General features: G+C 34.0%; 2 protein-coding genes across 2 annotated transcripts; one reads left to right on the top strand and one right to left on the bottom strand.

The window, feature by feature from the left end:
• The first annotated feature begins 24 nt into the window (after positions 1 to 24).
• LOC135692216 (peroxisomal membrane protein PMP34) lies at positions 25 to 6818 on the top strand. The gene is made up of 8 exons (XM_065210292.2): positions 25 to 193; positions 2407 to 2467; positions 3003 to 3224; positions 4298 to 4426; positions 4734 to 4897; positions 5220 to 5318; positions 5964 to 6028; positions 6372 to 6818. The coding sequence occupies exons 1-8, from the start codon at positions 50 to 52 to the stop codon at positions 6505 to 6507; spliced, it is 1020 nt and encodes a 339-aa protein (XP_065066364.2). The 5' UTR covers positions 25 to 49; the 3' UTR covers positions 6508 to 6818.
• LOC135692215 (phosphoribosyl pyrophosphate synthase-associated protein 2) lies at positions 4907 to 18740 on the bottom strand. The gene is made up of 12 exons (XM_065210291.2): positions 18484 to 18740; positions 16288 to 16340; positions 16071 to 16137; positions 15212 to 15288; positions 14440 to 14535; positions 13819 to 13934; positions 12579 to 12634; positions 12041 to 12210; positions 10334 to 10404; positions 9038 to 9184; positions 8634 to 8792; positions 4907 to 5135 (listed from the first exon to the last, which is right to left on the bottom strand). Exons 1-11 carry the CDS (start codon positions 18552 to 18554, stop codon positions 8634 to 8636), a joined length of 1083 nt encoding a protein of 360 aa, XP_065066363.2. The 5' UTR covers positions 18555 to 18740; the 3' UTR covers positions 4907 to 5135.
• Between the last annotated feature and the right edge of the window lie 2962 nt (positions 18741 to 21702).

The raw sequence follows: 21702 nt of genomic DNA, 5'->3' as shown, positions 1-21702 counted from the left end.
GGATCGAGGCCATCTGAGTACGAGATCTTAGTTCGACAAAGGAACAAAGATGGAGAGTCCAGAGGACGCACATGAGGAAGCAAATCCTATAGAAGATCTTGATGAAGAAGCGAAGGATGTTGTCGTCGTGCACAATCAATCAACTTCCGTGCTTTCGATTGAAACATTTTCACATGCACTTTCTGGGGCTACTGTAAGTGACAATAAGTTTTCAACTCGTCTCCGTCTTGCAAAACTGCAAGAGTTGCTTTTTTAGCCAGAATGCATTAGTTTGGAGTTTGGGGGTGCGTGAGCAGGGGCGTCGCCAGAAAGGGAGGGTATGGGGGCGCTCTCCAGGTTGGAGAACATGTATGATATTGCAGACGCGTCATTGCAACCAACGCTACATTATCAGCTGTGTGCGTATGTAAGTTTCCCAGTCTGGATTGTAACAAATAACAGTAGAGGTTGAATTTTCAAAGTATGGCACTAAAGTATAAATTTTGAAATAGAAGCACATGAAAGCAGCATCTTATGACCACACCCTTAAAGAGTGAAACGTTCTTTTGTCAGAAAAATTTATTTCTGTTCCCCTCCAAAAAAATATTTTGGCTTCGCCCTTGAGCATTTGGCATACTGGCATCTTTTTCCTGTAGAAGTTGAACATTCAAAGATCGGCACTTAAGTATAAATTTTGAAATAGAGGGACATGAAGCAGCATCTTATGACCACACCCTTAAAGAGTGAAACACACCCTTTTGTCAGAAAAATTTATTTCTGTTCCCCTCCAAAAAAGTTTTTTGGCTTCGCCCTTGAGCATTTGGCATACTGGAATATTTTTACTCTACTCTACAGATCTATGGCAGACAGAACCTTGGATGAATTTGACAGGCCTTGCCCGGAAAGGCGCTCGATCGAGCGCGCGCGCCTAGAGCGCACCCAAAAGAAGCCTTGGAGAGCGATTTATAGAGCCCCTCAAAACGTCAAAACAATATTACCACGGAGCAAAATAATTTCTTGGCCTTTGTCTAATAAACTTGATCAAGCATAAACAATCTTCCCAATAGACCGCAATATTATGATTTGCGTAAGATTACCCCTTGAGAAAAAAATTCAGCAAATTCAACGTTGGGTTTTCGATACCGTTTTTAATCTAATAACCCTCTAATAACCACCAAGGTCACAAGCCATCAACCCCCATCTCCGGAAGATTTATTTGATTTTCGAGCAAGCGTTAATCTTCTGTTGAAGTATTATTTTCTGTTTTTTCTTAATAATTTAGAATCACCTTTGCAAATCAGAGATCACATTTCCGTCCAAATTACCGCATTGCTTTTCAGTTTTCATTTGCTTTCGTGAGTAGTAGATGTTCTAGTGTGTCTTATAGAAAGAATAGCATAAAAAGGGAAACAAAGCTAATGTTCGACTTAAAGCCATGCGTTTTCCTATATTTCTATATTTGTATTAACATAGTGTTTGCTGCATGTTTTGTTGTTTCATAATATGGTGCTTTTTGGTATCACCGTTGAATTTCTTATTTAACACTCGTCCAAAGCTTTCGATATGAAGCTCTCGATCTTCCAAAGCTCTTGAAGGATGCTCTCAAGGATATTTTATTTAAAGGTGCGAAATAGAGCGCCTAGAGTTTCTAAGGGGCTCTTTTTATGGAGCACCTTCATTTTGCTTAGAGCAAGGCCTGATTTGACACCTTGGATGAACTTTAGACCGAAGGATACTGGCCCCAATTGATTGCTCAGTTTTAATTTCTGGCATTTGTGGCAATGATTTAATTTCTGGAAACAATTTGTTTCGTTTCCAGTAGGGGGGGCATGGGGAAAGTATTCTGTTGCAAAAGGAACTTTTGTATGAACCAAATGAGAATCTTCTTGCCTTAAAGGCACAATGTCTGGTCAGTCAAACATTCAGAGTTAACAATAGACTTTGCAGCTCATTTATAATTGATAAAAATTGAGAATTATCTGATTGGATGCATAACAATAGGTCTATTGTGTATTCCAACATATAGGAAATTTAAGTTGACAGTAAAATGCATTGGTCAGGGGACATAGTGCCTCTAAGGCTTAACTAGAACAATAAAAGCCTAGATAATATACAAACATTATTTTCAAAAAAGGAATTCTGCAGCATTCTTTCAATCTGTTATTTTGCAGTATTTTTGCTGACATCAATTTCATGTAGGAACTCTAGGTGGTAGAATACTTTCTAATCTAAGCATTACATGAAGAACTTTTATAGTTTTAGTATATCTACGAAAACTCTAATTAAAAACATTTGCAAAGCAAAATAAGGCAACTCAGGTCAAGCTACATAGCTTATACTTAGTATACTATTTTTGGTTTCTTATTTATTCTATCTAAGTTCATTATTAAATGCAACAACATTAAGTTCATTTCTACAATTTTTCAGGGTAGCGTCTTGGCAATGTCAACTTTTTATCCTCTTGATACAATCCGTACAAGACTGCAAGGTATGCCTGTGTAGAATTACAATAAGACGCATGAAATATTTTGATAGAAAGTGCTAAGAAATGCTCCAGCAAAAAGTAAACAGGAAAGCAGGAACTTTGCTCAAAGTTTTTCAGATATATATAATGTATATTAGGAAAAGTTACAACTGGGAAAATGTTCATAGTTTCAGTGTCATCATTAATCTAAGTTCCCCTAAACTCTTTTGTGAAAATGATTTCATACATGCATAGATTGCAGCTCTATACCTGGATCCACAGTTGCTTATATTAACATGAGGGAAATCGACACATGATGTTTCATAGATCTATTGTAGTTCAAATTATTGGACATGAGCTCTGAAAATTAAAAGTTGGAGCTTTCAATATTACAAAGGAGCTTGCAAGCTTGTCTTTGTGACAAAAATATGTGCCTCTTTTTGCAACATTTTTTGATGACTGGCATGTCTTTGCTAAGAAATACTGGAATAATGTTCTCCTTTTAAACCTAGATAAAAAATCAAAGAAGTCTAAAAAATATGAATAATTTTCTTTACAGTGGAAGATAGAAGAGAAGCAAAACCTACATACAAAGTTGTCCAAGAAATCTGTAATGAAGAAGGCATAGCAACTTTATACCGTGGGCTTGTCCCTGTCCTATCTAGTCTCTATTGCTCAAACTTTGTTTACTTCTATACCTTTCATGGCCTGAAGAAGCTCCTGCATTCCAAAGATATGAAGCATAGACCTTTCCTTGATCTATCTCTAGGATATTTTGCAGGTATGTTATGGATTTAAATGCTACTCAGTATTAACCCTTTCCAAATCTTATCATTGGAACTGTCTAACTTTAAAAATTTGAATATAAAGTTAATGTGGTTTTATTTGGTTTTTTGCACTACAATATCCCGAAAACAAAACCCCACCATGCTTTGTAAGACTTCAAGACTTGGCTCATATTAATCCATTTAGCTTATAAAGAAAAATGATTATGTCCCAATCTGATTTGAATATAGAATCACAAAAGCTATACATTTCAAGGCTTCCAATGGAGGGCACGCGATAGCGTGCGAGCGTGCCTAGGCACGCGCCCAAGGTTCTCTTTGAGAGCAATTAGTTGCGCACCCAGTGATAAATATTTCTCTTGAAGAACGCGATTTCCGGATGCTGATAGGTCAATCCACTTAAGAAACTCTTTTTAGAAATGAAAGTTTGACATTGAATCCTTGTTTCCACTACTCCGTTTTCGTATGTCTGTGTATTCTGATCATTCATTTTCTGTTATTCTTGAGCTGTCCCATTGCTGGCTTTTATAAATAGTTGGCTTTGGTTAGCTATGCTTGGCTATTTTATACCTTTTTCATGCCAACATTGTAAATAAAGAGTTAATAATATTAATATTAATAAATGACCCGGCCCACTTGGCCAAAACGAAAATGAAGGTTTTCCCATTACTCTGTTTTGTCTATTTTCATATCTTTTGTTCGAGCTCATTTTGAAACTGAAGATGAATAAATTCTTTTTTAATTGACTCCGTTTTCAATTCTCTCATTCAAACAATTCGTTTTTTGATGACTCCGTTCTCCAATAACTTTGTTTTCGCTGTTCCATCTTCAAACAACTCTGTTTTCGGTTGATAACGATTGAAGATGAAACATCTCTATGTCGCACAGTACCCTTCACGATCACTCCCGAGGGAAACATGAACATAACTATACAAGGTGTAGCATTCAGTTCATTTATTAAACGGTTTGCCATGTTTAATAATTCAATAGAAAAAACTTTATTGCTTTGTGTTAAAAAATGAATTTGATTCACGTGCCCCACTCTTATCACTTGCATTTCATTTTGTAGGACTTGTGAACTCAGTGTTAACAACTCCACTATGGGTTGCAAACACAAGATTAAAACTGCAAGGTATAAAGCAAAAGAATAGCAAAAGTAACCAGGAAAGGAAGACAACAAATTATTCTGGCCTTTTTGGTAAGGCTGTAGAATTGGTTTAGTCTGTTTGCTGAAATCATGTAACACTACTTCCAGAACTTTTTGCTTCAATAAAAATCTAAAGACTCTTTGGAACTGTAAAGACCAAATGCTAAATATTTATGTAAAATTGTTTTTATTGTATTAAGCCTAGCTAATTTTATTGAACTAATTAAGTCGCCTTTGTTAATTGGTGCTCAAAAGTAAGTTTTAGTGTACAAACTTACAACTTTCCAGTAATTTTTAAATGTATATATGTATACTAAAATGTCGTTCAAATAAACTTATTATCTCAAATATAATTTAGATGCTGTTCAAAAGATTGCAAAGGATGAAGGTATAACTGCATTGTGGAAAGGTATTCAAACCTCAGTCTTCCTCTCTGCGAATCCAGCTATCCAGTTTATGGTTTATGAAGCAATCAAACGATTTGTAAACAGACTAAAAAGAACTGAATCAGGAAAGAAAATGGTACTTGGCTCATATTAAAATACATTATCAAAAATCATAAACCAGACAATAACTCCATGAAATAAATACCATATTGTCACATGTTTCCTGTTGCTTTTTTACAAAGCATAAATCTATATTTTCTTCGACGCATTTGTGAAAGGCTCTGTACATTATCATGCTTCTCTCCTGTCCTTTTAGCTTCTGGTTTATTCATATCATACATCTGATACAGCTATTACCTTTTCTTTTTTTGGACCTTCAGAAATGGAAATGAAATTCTATTATTGTTTTCAACAGATCATTATTTTGAACACTGACAAAGAGTATCTCTATTCAATAGGCCATTTCAAGTATTGAATTCTTTGTGATGGGAGGAGCAGCAAAAGCAGTAGCAACCATCCTTACATACCCCTTGCAATTGGCCCAGTGCAGGCTCAGGGTACGAAAAAGTGTAATTTAATGTATATATAATGAAATTTTTCTGAGAATGAGTAGACATAGTGCAAGAAAAAAGATTTATGCGAGCACATTTACATAATGTTTACTTATTATATTTGATTAAAACTATTGTAGAAACAAGTAGAAACAAGTAAACATTTACATAATGTTTAGTAAACATGTTTTCATAGGTATATAAGGTAAAAACTAAAAAACCAATATGTGAATAAAATTGTAAAATCCAAAATGGAAAAATGAGAAAACAGAGAAAATACTTCTAATACTTGTTCCTACTTGTTAATTAGATGTAACGAAACAAGTTTGCAAATAGGCTTAACTAAGTTCCCAAAGAAATTAAATTGATTTGTTCTACTCAGTTTTTTGTTTTAAATCCTAAAAAGCTGTTTCACTTGAATTTAAATTTATGAATTGAAAATCAATTTAAAGTTGAATATGGGTTTTAATCATGCCAAATCTTCAGGCTAAGTATAGCAAGTAAAACAATTGATCTTCTTATTTAATTTAATCAGATGAATTTTGATTAATGTATGATAATTTACTCATTATAAACATAAATAACAATTTCAATAGAAAAAGTCCTTAGATTTTTTATAGTATTTATGACTGCAATTGTCTTGATTTACAGGCGAACAGGGATTCTAAAGCCAAGGAAAGCCAAGGAATGTTGAAGATGTTACTTCAGATATACAGGTAAGTCAAATGTTTCTTTCATGTTTCTAGTGAATTAAGGCCATTTAACAGTAAATTTGATGGCTTACATATACCTCAGAGTTTAGAGGTAGAAAAAAGGAGTAAATTGATCAACTTTTAAATGAAAAAGATCAAAGAACTACAATTCTTGCATATGTCTGTTTTCTAAAAGTAGAATACTCAACAGCTTCTTACACCAAGTTTTATTCTTTGAGTCAACAATTACCATCTAACTGCCAATTTCAACCAGTTAATATATAAATAACAATAATTTGAAAACTAGTCAGATGTCCAATGTTGATATCAACAACTAGTTATAACTAGTTTTGTTTCTTTTTTATAGAGACAGAGGTTTCGTTGGACTGTTTAAGGGCCTTGAAGCAAAGCTCCTGCAAACAATTTCGACAGCAGCATTGATGTTCTTAGTTTATGAAAAACTGATGAAGATTATAATGAAATTTTTAAAAGTCACAAAATAACTCTAGGCTATTGATAGTTTTTAATACTAGTAGTTTTATTTCTACCCTAGAAGTATGAGAAAAGAATGTATCAAAATTGGAACCTAAATTGTTGTGCCAATGTGATGTGTTGTAGTTAAGAATTTTTTGAGAAAATCAGGAATTAAATAGTTAACTAGGATTTCAAAGAATTTCAAAATTTTGATTATGTTTGTATTACTTATGTTTTTCTAACTAGAATTTTCTTTATTCAAAAGTAAAGCTAGTGCAAAATTCAAATAATCAAAGTCATATTTGAAATTAAATCATCAAATGGATTGCACTGTCTTTAATTTCTTGTTAGTATTTTGACTCTCTCTTTGTCTAACTAAACTTTTTTGTCAAACTATGCTTGTCAGGTGTTACTGCAGCTTTAAACAAGAAATTTAGATGTTTTTTCTTTAAAAAGCAAGGTATGCAAAATGCCATGTGTTCGTCAAGGGGGGCTGCTCTTGTTTTCCGGCATTTTTCAATGTATATTTCAACACTGCTCTGAATTATCTCTTCCCTCTCTTCAATTGACCAATTTTTGTTGTTTATACTAATACTCAGAAGCATTTCTTTACGATTATGTTCCATTCTTAGTCTCCTGTCTGAGGGAACGGGGCAAAGAGTCCCGAATGCCCTTTCCACAGTAGAGTTGGAAACGCTGATTGACATTATGATTTCAGCGCATAAGCATAAATTTGGATATTCGTTCGCATACCGTGTGCCCTTTAGCGAGCCCTAAAATCTCTGATTTCCCATAAGACATTAACGTTTTCAGTTCAATCTTAAGCCTTGTTTCCATATATAGCTTTTATGCATTGGTGACACTTTTAACCAAGGCCTTCTAGGGAGCCTCTTGATATTGACAACAAACCTTTCCTTTCGAAGTCATCACGTGAAGAAAAGCCTGCTTGCTTACTCGCAAAAACAGAAACGGTCTTTACGAAAAAGTGAATGAAATGACCACACATGAACGTGAGGCTGGCAACTACCACACATGAATGGCATGCAAAAGAGCGGAAACAAGGTCACACACCCGTCGCCACTTTTCAAAACTGTCAACATTGGCAGAAATATTATTGCCTAATTAGATTACATACCATCAACATAAAACACTTCACATTGTCAAATTTATCATGCAGCACAAATAGTAACAGTAAATTGTTTCATGCGAGCAATTTATCGCACTCATTATTAACTCCATGCGTGTGTGGGTGCGTGCGCATGCGATCGCACGCATTAAAAGAAATAGGCTGGACATGTTGATGGAATTTTTTGTAATGACCTGAAGATATGAAAAGAAACTTGCTGGTGATTTTTGTGGAAAGATGAATTATAGCAATGAAGGGATTTTATGCAAAAATATTGTTTTGCAGTCTTAAAAATTATTTTTTAAGTAACTGAAGACAGTTTATGCTGCATACTATTTACAATATTTGAATATTATATTGCTAGGTTGAAGAGCAGAGTAAAGGTTTACATATTTCTTTATTACTAAAAGAAATTGAAAAACATTGGAACATCTTAGGATAAACTTATTAATGAACTAAATAAACATTTTAGTTTTACACAACATTTTGTTCTTTTCTGCTCTACTCTTATATTCCTCTTGAATCAGGCATTCTTTCCTATTTGTTAAGCCTTGTCTTCTCTTTTCTTGGCTGGACATTTTTAGAGTCATTTCTTAATGAGTATATGTTTAAAACAGTCTACTGTATTTTTGCACTTAATTTATTTACTCATCATGTTATTACTCAATAAAAGTACTACAAGAAGTCAACATATTTAATCTAATATTAGCAGGACTGTATAAATGATAACTAGTTTATTTTGCTAGACAGTCTTTAGGTTCAAAAGGTGAAACTAACAGAGCTTCAAAGACTTAAAACCAATTTGAACTTTTTTAACCATCTAGTAGGACAATAAGAATTTTTCATTTTAAAATAACAACTGATACCATCAATCCATAAAATGAGATCTAGAAATAGATTTTGATAAAAAAATTCCGAATGAAAATGTGGACAGAAATGGAAGACAAGGACAGAACCATAAAGAGGTAGGAATATACCTGTTTTTATATTCCTATCCACGGGTTAAAAAAGAATAAATTTAATATGTACCTAATCTTCAAGTGGAATGTCCCTAAAGAGGTAAGACATGGATTCTCCATTATGAATTCTTCTTACAGCCTCAGCAAGGATAGCACTGATATCAACTGACTTGATTTTTGTGCATTTTGCTTCCTTCTCAGTTGATGGAATTGTATTTGTCACAATTACCTACAACATGGCAAATACTTCTCAATGAGTTTAATTTCCTCCTACAATGCAGACATTTTAAACAAAACCTTAATATGAAATAACTAAAATAGACAAACTGCAGCATGTCCATCAGATTACATCAAACCAAGATTATTTATTAGAACAGCGTATCTTTTCTGTGAAGTAAACACAAACTCTATATTTCCCACTATATAAAATAAATTAATTGAAAAATTTAACAAGTAAGAAAATATGCGGATCACCTCATCAATACATGAATCTTCAACCATTGATGGGGCATTTGAAGATAACAAGCCATGAGTTGCCATAACATATATTGTGTATGCACCCCTTTCTTTGAGTAGTCTGGCTGCCATTACCAATGGTGAAACATCATCCACTATATCATCCTGTTAAAATTAAAAAGGTAGTTTTGTTTTCTAAATATTTGGCAAAAGGACAAACAGATCATGAAATTTCTACAAGAAATTAATGGGAAAATATTTTGATTTTTCATGCACAGAACACTTCAATGAAGCTTTTGACATCACAAATCTTTTAAATTTTAGAACCATTTCCATATCTAAGATTTTTTAATTCTTGACAAGAGGAAAAAAATTTCAAACACAAAATTCAAAGCTGTTGTATAAAACAACCCTATTCCAAATTTATTGACATTTTTTAATGACATATGTAACATTATTTCTCTTGTTAATTATCAGAGCTTGTTAAGGAAAACCAAAAGCCCTGCAATTAAAGCTACACTCTTTTTTTATAAGAACACATTCAAGCCTCAAAACTGGTCGAAAGTTAAGAACAAATTAAGAACAAGCTGAGGCTGAGCTTCTGCAAAATGCAATTTTGAACAAGATTTTTTCTCAAAAGAGAGGATTTTTAGCAATGTGTGGGTGCTTTTTCTGTGAATATTCAGATTTTTCAGCAAATTAAGGCTGTCTCACTCATTTTGTTGGCAAATGAGGCCTGAACACCACCCTAGAGCAAAAAAGCTAGCACTCACACTGCTTACACCCTATTAAGATTAAGAACAAATTAAGAACAATCCAGCCTCAGATTTTCAAAAAATTAAGAACAGTCAGCCTGTTATGAACACTGAAGAGGAAGTTTTCCCTCTAACTCTAAAGGTCAAAATTCCCTCAAGAGACACATTTCAGAGAAATACGAGCAAGAAACCCGTATGAGACATGTGTTTAGTAAAATAGTAGTTTTTATTGTTTCCTAAGATAAAAGCGTCTGTTCTAAAATTAGCTGGACTTTGGACTGTTTTTTGATATAAATACAAGCGAAGATTTGTATGTTCTTGTTCATTATCGTTGAGTTAAGAAGACATAGTTGCGGTAAATGAATCAAAACTAGAAGCTTCTCTTTTGTTGATATGAACAAGACCTCTGATCAAACACAGCCTAAACGCAAATTTACTGGTTCTTATAAAAAAGATAGTAATCTACAATCAACTTATGTGCTAAAAAAGATAATCGAGTTGTATAAATGCAATTTATGTTACAAAAAAGGCTACTGGCCGGATAGATAAGAATGATTACCACAATAATTGCGATCTTCCCGTCAACATCTCCCACCAAATTCATTGGTTGCTTTGTCTTGATATGCATTCCTACAAGAACAATCCTCTATTCATTAAACAATAAAGAGCTTCTTTTAGCATTATAGTATCAATCAATCAGTCTTTAAGGCCTGCGATCACACAAACACATGCCCAAATTTTCCAAAGCATGCAAATCATTGCACCCACAAAACAAAGAATTTGCCATAAAATATGTTTTGAATATTTTTAAAGCAGCAGTAAATCAAAGTTGCCAAATTCAAAGGCAGTTCTGTCGTTTTTCAAGGTGTTTCTAAAGCATTCCCATACGAGACTTAACAACAGTGTCACAAAGTAGTAACAGCAAGATCGCTTAACATAACAGTTTTTAACCAAGGGGATGCCAAGGCGGAGTATCTGTGGTTTAAAGTTTCGATCCAAGAGTTGTCTTCAGTCTCGATTATTCTGTTCTTCAGTGATCATGGCGGGAGGAAACAAAGTGGAGCTGGCAACATTTTTTGGTTGGGGAAAAAACGGAATTATCGTAAGAATAGAATGCCATACAGTGTTATGGAGATGCAACTTCGTATTGCAATCAATGATAATATATGGACTGACAGAGAAAGATAAATTATATTGAAAAGGGCAATGGTGCTCTATTTTTCATAAGAGCAGAAACCTAAACTAGAGAAAGAGGAGGAAGCTGAAGAAAGCTTTGAGGAAAAAGGGACGATTATTGTACTGTTATTTAATTATTTTAAACTGCTATCGAACAATTTTTAAGATTAAGAGCTGTAAAAACTTATTGTTGAGTTCAAAGAAGTGATGGTAAGATATTTTTCCAGAATTTCCGCTATGATATTCGCTACGTTAACGATGATACTGAAGTCAATGATGCTGCATGGTAATTCTCGACAATGCATTGTAATTTCTATGAGCAATCGAGTATTTTTTTTCAACCCAGATATCTTTAAAGGATAACAAAAGGTTCTATAATTACTTCCTAGAAAATTTATTGAAGAATTAAATTTAACATAAGAAGAACAAGAACAGTTTCTCTGCCAATTTCCTTGGTTTCTGTTCAGTGTATAACACAAAGGTCTCCTTGAAAGCAGCACCCTATAGTTCTTGAAAACAGGAAAAAGAAACGACCAATAAAAAAGCGGTCCACATCACACACGCAAAGTAGTCAAAACATGCGAAACGCCGCATGTGGCCTATTTTCATATAACAAAGACTGATTTATAGGAAAGAAGAGATTTCACAATTGGCCAGAGATGCACTAGTGCAAAAGAGGTTTAACTAGCGGCTACATGGAGTGTTGTGTACTTCTCTGTGCTCTCTCTTGATAACATATCCGCTTTATCAATAAAAATCAACTGATAAAGTGATGAAAAACCTAAGATCTAATTAGACATGGGGCAAAAGCATGTTGCGTAGCACATAATTGCTGATGGTGGTCATTTGAAAAAAATTAAAGAAAAAGCTTGGTCTTCACTTGACCAAATCTGGATAAAACTTATTCTGTCATATGTTAACATGCCCTGTTTCAAAGAAATAATTCATTCACATCATGATTATTCACACAAGTATATAGAGTAACTGGACTTTGTGTCTAAGACAATAGCAACATAGTTGAGGGGGCAACAAATCTAAAGAGGACCAAAATAAGTGAAAGATACAATGATTAGTCTCATATTTACAATACCTGGTGGAATAAGCTCAGAAGCAACTTCACTGTACATAGACTTTGAAATCCTTCGGGTTCGTTCAGGAGGAGGAGAATGCCTCCCATCCACTATTTCACTGTCTGCTTCAAATTGGTCACCATGAATTACAGCAAGACCTAGCCGCAGCCTCTCAGCAAAGGACTGAGCTCTAAATGAATTCATCCAGATTTTAGATATATTTCCTGGCCTTTAATATTTAAATGCTTTAAGGCTTATACAATATTTTGAAAGAAAATTTATTAAAGGAGCTTGAAAAAATCAACTTTAACTTTTATCAATCATTTTATCTAAGTCTTCTGATTTGGAATTGGTTCCAATTTAATCAAAACTTTGGTATCTTTGAACACAATAAAACAAATTTTTATGAAAACTGGGTGCTCTTTCTAGATTGTCAACAGGTAAAAACCCTTCTTAAAAAATCCCCCCAACTTACATCAACCTCTTTGCTGTATCCCTTGTCAACTTGTTATTTACACTAGATTAAACATTATTAAAAGTTTTGGAAAAAAAACAAACCTTGCAGCAGAACCTGGGTTTTTCGCAACAATGACTGCATTGCGATAATCAGGAACCTATAATGATAGCAGATACAACATAATCAACATGAGTTTGAATTTTGTATCAAACTAGTATCGGGGCAAATGTGTTATTCTGTCTGACCCATTAAAAAGTATGAAATGTCTGAGCATTGACATAAAAATGTGAATGGAAAGTTGATATCCAGTTGTGGATAGAAGAAAATACAAAAAAAATAATGAGAGATATAAATAATTTAAAAGTATCTTTAGTTTCCCCCACAAAAATTGGTGATGTTCTGGATTTCAATTGCATTTTGAAACAATGAGCTTTGAGAAACAGAAGAAGATAAATCTTGTCATTCTTTAATAAATCTTGTCATCTTGTCATTGCATAAATAAACCATTGCTGTTGCCTTAATGTAACTCAACAAGAATAAATCTTAAACAGCACAAATATACAGGTTCATTTTTTACTTTGAAGGGCCAAAATATTGTGGGTTTTAGTCATGTGGTCTGAATCAACTCACTGGTATCAATCTATCAAAAATAATTTTTCAGGACAGTTAATGACAACCCTACAAAGATCATTTAAATAACACTTTGCTATAGGGAGTATCACACAGAGAACATCCCACATGGCAACCAACCAGATAAAGTGAAAGTTGTTTGGGTGAAACAAATTTTAAAGCAATAAATAGAAAAACCAAAATATGATAAGAAAGCCATTTATATCCATGCTCATCATGGAAGCCATGTTGCATTTTTTTTACATTTTATGAAAGGAAAAAATAATAGAGGCCCTTTTTTTAGTCTTAACGCCATAATTCTTTGGAACAAGGATGACAATGCTGTAGAAAAGGAAGGCTATATTTACAGAAATGATACAGTAACTCATACTACCCAGCAGTGGGGGCACCAAGGGGTGGTATGGGAGGTAACTACCCCACACTTTTGTCGAAACATGGTCTACATATTTTGTTTAAAAACAGATTAAAAAGCACTAGGTAGGAGTAGATCATATTTCCTAAGGAGATTTGACCTGATACAAAGCACTGAAACGAGGCAAATAGGGCGTGGTCTCACAGGCAGCACCCATTACCCTCCCACTCTGCAGTAGCTGGTGCCGCCACTGGTCCCCAGTTGACAAAAATGGGCAAATCTTACCAACTTAAATTATGAGCTATTGAATAAACATAAATAGAAATAAGAATGTAGCAATGAACTATTTATTTGCATACCTTATCTTGGATGTACTGAATCAAAAATGGAGAAGCTCTCAAATTATCAACAGGACAATTGAAAAAGCCTTGAATTTCTTTTGAATGCAGGTCCATTGTAATGACTTGATCGATACCTGGTAAGAAAAAAGGAGGATGTTATTAATCAGTATGAGCCTGCCTTTTGATAAAAAAGATTCCTCTCATTTTAATTCTCCACGAGAATTCCCTGTGATTGTGAGAATCAGTTTTGTCATATTTTCTGAGCTGAGGTTTTTCAAAACTAGTTGTTAATATAGATAAATTTGATTAACACTGAGTTTCTTCTACATATGACCATACCACACTGTAAGCAGACACATTTAGGCCCTTATTTATACCAAGAACAACTATTTTTTTGAAGTTGTTAAATAAAAAATTTAGAAAACAATTTTTGCTACAACACTCATTACATCTGAAATAAATCCCTTCTTCCACTTACATAGCACCATATATCTACTGTTGTTATAAGAACGAAAAAACCAACTTGATGACACAATAACATGTTTTAATATAACTATGGACAAATTGTTAGTATGCTCTTATTATCGGTTAATGAACACAGTAAAAGAACATAGATATATAGTCAGATATTATACAAACCTGATCTGCAAAGCATGGTTGCAATCAGTTTGGCAGGAATGGCTCCCCTGTTTCTCATTTTGCTTTGTTTAGAATATGGTAGGTATGGAATGACACCTATTTTGAACAGTGAGAAGAGACATGTCAATTACCAAGCAACCAAAAATTAATGGAAAGTAATATGGGTAGCCCCCATTGTGTAGTTTGGGTAAAGGGGTAGTCATTCAATGAGAATTATGATGTGCATTTCTAAAACTTTTATATGAAGCTCTTCAAAAGGCATATCAAACTTAAAACTAATGCACCACCACTGTTAACATGACAGACCCTACTAAACCAACTTTACTCTATGTATCCAAGCTCCAAGCCTTATCAACACTATTTTTTTCTTTTTATAAGGACAATTTATATTTTCACTTAAAAATCTACTAGTAAAAATAGATTAAAGAAATGCAACTATTAAAATTACAAAATCAACAAAAATATAATAGACTTAAAATTAAGATGAAAAGATAATCAATCTTCTTAAGCTATTCAAATCTTCCAAAAGATAATCAGTCTGATTTTGATTGCAATGATGAAATAATTGATTACTCATAATGATTATTATGTCTGATGGCCTAGAACACACATCATAAGCAATCTTTGCCTGAAAACATCAGGTAAAAAAATATAATGTAACTTGAAGTTTTGTTTCCACAGCACCAAGTTTCTGGTTTCAAAGTATCTCAAACAATCAAAATTATGCTGTACCAGTGATTGTAGCAATGAGTAGAACTGTTTGTAGTCTTACCAACAACTCTGTTAGCACAAGATGTCTTCAAAGCATATGAGGTGATGAGTAACTCCATGATGGCATCATTTGGATTACTAGAAAAACCACATCAAGGCCCATGAACATAGAAATAGGTATATAAATATGGAAGTGGAAACTATTTCAAACCAAAATCTGGAGAAAGATCTTATAACTTTATGAAGGCTCATACTCAATCCACATCTCTGTAGAAAAATCAACTAAACTTGAATCAAAAAATACAAAGAATAATCTACAAAAAAAATCTTTTTCCTTTAATTACTTTTGTAGCTCACTTTACAAGGGTAAAATATAATCAAGAACACATCTTTGTTCCACTTTTTGTGTTCCATTTCTTTGATTTAAAATCATACACCATTGACAGAATTGTCCATCAAGAAGGACATATACTTTGTGGTTTCAAAATCATACACACTTCTAGATAGGTGCTCCTGTTTTACGTCCCTATGTACCAACAAGCAATTTTTATACTGCACATTGCTAACACCAATTTCAGACACCCTTCAAAGGTATAAGTTGAATAATTTTTGATTTGGAAACCCTGCAATATACCTAATGTCTACCTGATGAGAGCTGGAGGAATGGGAGAGAAAGGTCGCGAATTATGAACCTTCAAGGTTACCCAAATAATCAGAGAATTTTGTATCTTTTTAAAAGGGGATTTTCTTACCTAATTCATAAATTTCTTAAAGAATTCTTAGTTATCGAAAAGTTATCAAAAAATTTTTCTACAACATCAATCGTAAATAATTTTGTGGTACCTGTATATCTTTTTAAGACAAAAAATGAAATCACATAAATTATGTTCTGGAAACTGAAGTCACAGAAAAAGACTTACTTGTCAACAATTTGCAGCAAGAACACATCCTTCCCTCTTACTGATGCTTCAATTTCAATTTTTGTTTCTACAAGTAAATTTTCAATCCTGAATGACATAATAGCTTAAATATGATAAAACTGAAAAGAATTACTAGCTAATTTTAATGGCTGATATCAAATTTCCTCAGAATATTTGATAAGTGCATTTTCATTTTAAAAAGTAGATCAAAACAAACCTGTGTTTTTGAAAAACCCAATGGACAAGGAAGCAAGCGATATACCAAGTCTCCTAAAAATCAAAACAGATATAGAATAAGAAGAATGCAATGATACATATAAGGTCTATGACAAGCTCTAATATTAACACTAAGTTCCCCTACCCCTACCAACCAACAATTAACACTAAGTTCCCCTACCCCTACCAACCAAGTCTAATATCCCCTACCAACAACAACAATTAGATTAGAAGCGATCTGTAACAGGCTTATAGCCTACATTACAGCATTTGTTATGTTATGTTATGTTATGTTATGTTAAGTTTTTCAATCATTGCTACTATAAAAATAATGAAATGTTAAAACAATTTCATAGGCCATTGGTACAGGGGGTACTCTTATCTTGATTGAAATCCTGGTCCTCCTTGAAGAAATCCCCGGCATACAAAGTTCCACAGTTTTTAATCATGTCTCTCTCTCGCAACAGTTGCTGAGTTATAGACATATTTGCTGTGCAGGGATATAATTAGGAGCCGGCAACTGGCAAAAGTCCACCGCTTACTCAGCAAACCTTTGCCATCTACTTTCACCCTCACTTTAGCATGACTGCACAAACTTTAGTAAACTTATAGATGCCTCAGACTTTTAAATGAGAGCCTTCTACTTTAAAAATTATTGAGAACCCTGGCTGTGGAATTATTATCATTTTTATTTATAATTTATTATTAGACATAATTGTAGAGGAGTTATCATTATTATTATTATTTGTTTTCAGACTTATTTTTATTAGTCATATACACTAGGGTATCAAAAGTATTGCACCAACTCGAAGGAGGAGAAATGGCGCATGAATGATCGAAAGCTATTGTTCTGCAAATTACTTCTGTTTTTAGAGGGCCAATGGCAATTGGTCGGAAGCCAAACAACCACCAATCAAAACTTCAATCTATTTAGAGCATTTATTTGAAAAATAACAGTAGCAAACGTCCTTTAACAGTTTCAAATTTCAATATTTTGATAGGTAGCCGCAAACTTTTGAAACCGCAAAAAGCCTCCTTTAAATGGATCCACATTTTTGGTCAATGTATTCTTGTGAAATTTCGCAATAGGCCTGGAAAATTCTTACAATTAATGATTCTCTGGCTTTTGGACGACCATTTGGATCACAGTTTGTAACATTTTTCATTTGAAGTCAAACTTTTTTAGCGATGTTAAAGATTGGACTTGATTCTGGCTATGCCAAAACTTTAATTTCTTTTGTATGGAAATAAATATTTTTAAAAATGGTTTCCGTTTACTCAGGTAACTTTTTCTTTTGTATTTGTGCAAAACACTCATTATATTTTCTGTGGACGGATTTTTAGCTGCAAAACCTTGCGCAGTGTTGGGTTTCATGCCTTTTACTGCCCCTTGGTGCTGTACGTAGTGAAATAGAACCGACAAATTCTTTCCCCTCTAACATCAAATTTATTTTGGTCGCCAACTTCTCGGTTTCTTCATTACTGTAAAATTCTCGAGAAATCTTTTTTGATTTACCGCAGCTGTTGTGCAGCTGCATTTAACTTGGTCAACATTTTTTTTAAAATTAAAGACCACTTCCCCGTAAATGTTTTATAGCAACTCGCCTCTCATTTGACAATTTTGTTTCCTCAGGCATGGGCTACATTTTTACAGATAAAAATGTTTTTGCGTAATTTATACATTTTTAACTAAGTTTTCTATGGCGTCAGCAAGATTTGCAAACTTTTCCCGCCGAAGTTTGCTCTAAAATGCGCTTATTTCACCCAATTAATGCATTCAAATGTTTTGCATTGTCAAAAAGTCGACAAAAAGTGCCGCCATTTTGAGCAGGGTGGTGCAATACTTTTGATACCCTAGTGTATTTGTAAAATTGTCAAAATAAAATGAATTCAAACTTGAATACAATATCAGCACTTTTCCCAGTGATTATGGGCACAAATACTAACTTTCAGCTAAATGGATTGGCTTCAACATATACATTTACTCATTATTACATTAGAGGATTTTTTTCTCGAAAATCCGCAAAAATTTAAGAGTTGAAACTAAGCAGCATGTGATTATTTTATCTTTTACACATACACAACATTCCCCTTCTCCCCTAAAAGATTTTTCGAGATATAGCTTATAGTCACAACACAATTTTATTTTCCTGCAGAATATCTCAGTTAATGATCTGAATTTTCTTGAATGGCATACTTTGCAACGTTCACGGCCAATGGTTCTGTATTGCCCTTCAATGAGAATAGCAAAACACCTCCCTCAGCCATGCCTGTCCGGAGGTCTTGCTGCCTCCTACTTACAGAGGAGCTGCAGTTGTTGTAAAAGTACTTAGTAGCCGTTTTGGATGATAAGCTGTAGCTTCAATTGTGTGAAAAACAAAAAACTTGTAAATCCGTATTCTCCATTTGTGATTCCAGTCCAACCAAGTGCTTTGAGCAGGCATGGGAAAACTTCTATTGACATATCCCTGTGGTCAATTGCTCCTTCGTGTCACCCACTAGTGTTTCGCTGTGTTCTTTCTGGACTTGCTACAAGTCTCTCTCTCTATCCATTTAGTAATCTGAAAAATATAGAAAAGGAAAAAGAGAAAAAATGGAAGGGAAGAAGCATTTTGTTCTCTCTCTCTCTCTCGTTCCCTCCCACTTTTCCTTTTTTCCCTTTCTTTATTTTTCAGAGGGAGAGACTTGTAGCAAGTCCATGTTTTTCACGTTATAGCACGTTACGTTACAGTATTTAGCCAAAACACGCCTTTCTGGAAAATCAGCTTCACCCTTGTTTTATTTAAATGCATTCATATATCTTTCGTATGCTTGCATATTTCAAGTTTTTTGATGAGGGGATTTTTCGCGTATAAGCAATATATAATAATAATAGTAAAAATTAGCACCCAAATTTTTCATCATCAAAGTCTTAATCGATAAATTTCACAATCGATGACCCTCCACCCCCCCCCCCCCAAACCCTACCCTTGTCTGGAAGGTCAAGTTGCGCAACTGCTGCTGTACGTCATGGACCTGTTCTTTCGTGGCAAAATAAAAATGACAACATTAAAAGGATTCTTGGCAAAATTTCTTGATGTTGAACAAGAAGCTAACATTGCACTAATGGGCGATGTTATCCCATGTTACCAATGCAATAAGACTCTGATAGAATGGCAACATCTTTACCTCAGCTCAGCTAGTTGATGATATCATTGATTTCAGGAGCGTAGCCAGGCTGATAAGATTGGGAGGGAGAAAAGGCGAATTCAGCGAGGAAAATATGGTCCTCACTCTTTTTCAAAGAAATTTGGGGGGGCGGAGGCGTCGGCTCCTTCTTGCCTTCCCCTCATTCGGCTGCTAATTGCTAATTGCTAATTGGCTTAAAATGTTGCCCATGGAACTCTGGCAATTGAAAGCAGACAAGCAACACTCTATCAGCAAGGAAGTTACATCTTTTATTAAGTCAATTTCTTTAATCAGGCATATTCTGGGTCTAGTGACTGCAATGGGGTCAAAATGTTCCTGCGATAGTCACATCATTGATCCACATTCCTGCAGTTGTAAAATTGCAAAAGTGATTATAGAGAAAATAAGATACAGGCGAACAGACGAGAAATTCTATCGAAAGCAAAGACTCTATATAACAATTCTTTTACCCTAAAAAGAGTTTTATCTCATAAGTTGTACAATTCATTTCGAATAGCTATTTCCTAGCATAAAGATAGCTAAAAAATGCATTTTATCTTGCGCTTTTTGTCTTTTAGCTTGAAGGGGCTCTCTCCTATCTATTGAGAGACCTCTTCCTTTGAGTAATTTTCCCCATAGGTAGGTTTCATTTTTCCAGTTTTTCTATTTATACATCGTATGAATTTTTTATCTTAATGTATTAGTATTTGTTTGTTATGATATTCTGGTACTTTAGTTGTTTGTTTTATGTTTAGTTTTAATAAAATATTAATGAGGTATCAATAACCTAATATTAATGAGGTATTGGGGCATACTTAAAAAGCAATGATATATGAATGAGTGAAGGCCAGCTTATCAAATGATTGTTTCAGGCTGGTAAATCGATTTTTGAGCTTTATTTCTTTTCTGTCAATTCTTCATATGGCTCAAAACAAGTGCTACTTGATATCTAAAAACTAACAGCCTTCATGAGCCAAAATATATTTACTTGCGGGCAAGAGGTTAACCTCATCATCTCTTCTTGCTGAGAAGAGTGGGTGAATGGGGTAGAGAGCTCCTGTCGTATAGTTGTCAAAACTATTTTTATCAGTGGTGTAGTGCTATCGAATTAACAAAAGGGGCTCCTGCACAAAATGCTGCAAAAAACAATAGCAAAACTAGAAATGTGCCAATTTTCGGTGCCCTCCTAGCTCTACACCCCTGATTTCAATGTCCGGTAGTGTGAAATTTAAAAAGAACCAGGTATCGAGAAAAATTAGAGTGGAGCAAATCCGAAAATACTCTTGCATGGAATGCCTAATAACAAGATGAGTCTGATTATGATTGGTTGGCTGTTTATATATGCAGCAGACGCCATTTTGAATTTCATCGAAAAAAGGTATTCGACAAAAATCATTTGGGTTCTTTTTATTTCTGGCCAAAATTTACAAAAACGAAACGTGGAAACCAAATTCGTAGGACTCTACCTTATTGATGTTGTTCCATCTATACGATATCGATAGCCCAGCCCTTTATTTTTCTCGAAATTCTTTTTTCTATGAAAAACAATTTATCTGAAAAGCGGTTTCCAAGTTTTTTTCAATTTTCCATGTTTTCAAAAGGTTGTCAAAAAAGATACACTGATCTCTAATATTGTGTTTTCTTTTGCTAACAGGCGCGACGTTTTTGCCTTTTTAGAATAAGTAGAGAAAGAACAAACAACAAATTACATACATAGTTGATGATATTTTAAATATCATTTTTGTAAAATTACAATAATTATTCAACTTCAGTAAAAAGCTGACATCGCTATGCAAAATTCTTTTTTAACTTCATACCTAAGTACACAAAAGAAGCACTAAGCTAAATTACCATATATGCACTTCCAAATCATAAATTACCATAGCAACAGTCTACTTTTTAGCTTTGAGTCATGGCCTCGTAATTAGGAAGAGGCTGCATTGAATTAACATAAGTGTAAAACTCAAGTACTGATTAATAGCCAAAGATCTGTATGGTATTTTCAAAAAAGTCTGTTTGATAGGTTGATTTTGCAAGATCAATTGCATTTTATAGGAGTAAAACATGACTGACAATTGAAAGATTTTGAGCATGTTGTATATCGAGGCTGCAAAAGTTTGTAAATATAGGAAAGGAATCCATTGAATGTAGAAACAATTCACTGATTGATTGTTTAAGATTCTTAGCCTTGAACATGGGAACAATGTGGATTGCAACGATATTTCAACGACATTTCGATGACAATACC

Source organism: Rhopilema esculentum, chromosome 13 (genome assembly GCF_057945365.1).
Source record: "Rhopilema esculentum isolate cy_ngs chromosome 13, ASM5794536v1, whole genome shotgun sequence".
Lineage (NCBI taxonomy): Eukaryota > Metazoa > Cnidaria > Scyphozoa > Rhizostomeae > Rhizostomatidae > Rhopilema > Rhopilema esculentum.
This window is presented reverse-complemented; position numbering and strand designations above follow the sequence as displayed.

Excerpts from the sequence above, each read along its gene's own strand:
- LOC135692216 (XM_065210292.2), top strand. The coding sequence starts at position 50 with ATGGAGAGTCCAGAGGACGCACATGAGGAAGCAAATCCTATAGAAGAT. Across the intron at positions 3,225-4,297 it reads ATCTCTAGGATATTTTGCAG|GACTTGTGAACTCAGTGTTA; the intron begins GTATGTTATGGA and ends TTCATTTTGTAG. Across the intron at positions 5,319-5,963 it reads TGGCCCAGTGCAGGCTCAGG|GCGAACAGGGATTCTAAAGC; the intron begins GTACGAAAAAGT and ends CTTGATTTACAG.
- LOC135692215 (XM_065210291.2), bottom strand. The coding sequence starts at position 18,554 with ATGGCTGAGGGAGGTGTTTTGCTATTCTCATTGAAGGGCAATACAGAA. Across the intron at positions 16,341-18,483 it reads TTGGCCGTGAACGTTGCAAA|GAGACTTGGTATATCGCTTG; the intron begins GTATGCCATTCA and ends TTTGATTTTTAG. Across the intron at positions 13,935-14,439 it reads AACCATGCTTTGCAGATCAG|GTATCGATCAAGTCATTACA; the intron begins GTTTGTATAATA and ends TTTTCTTACCAG.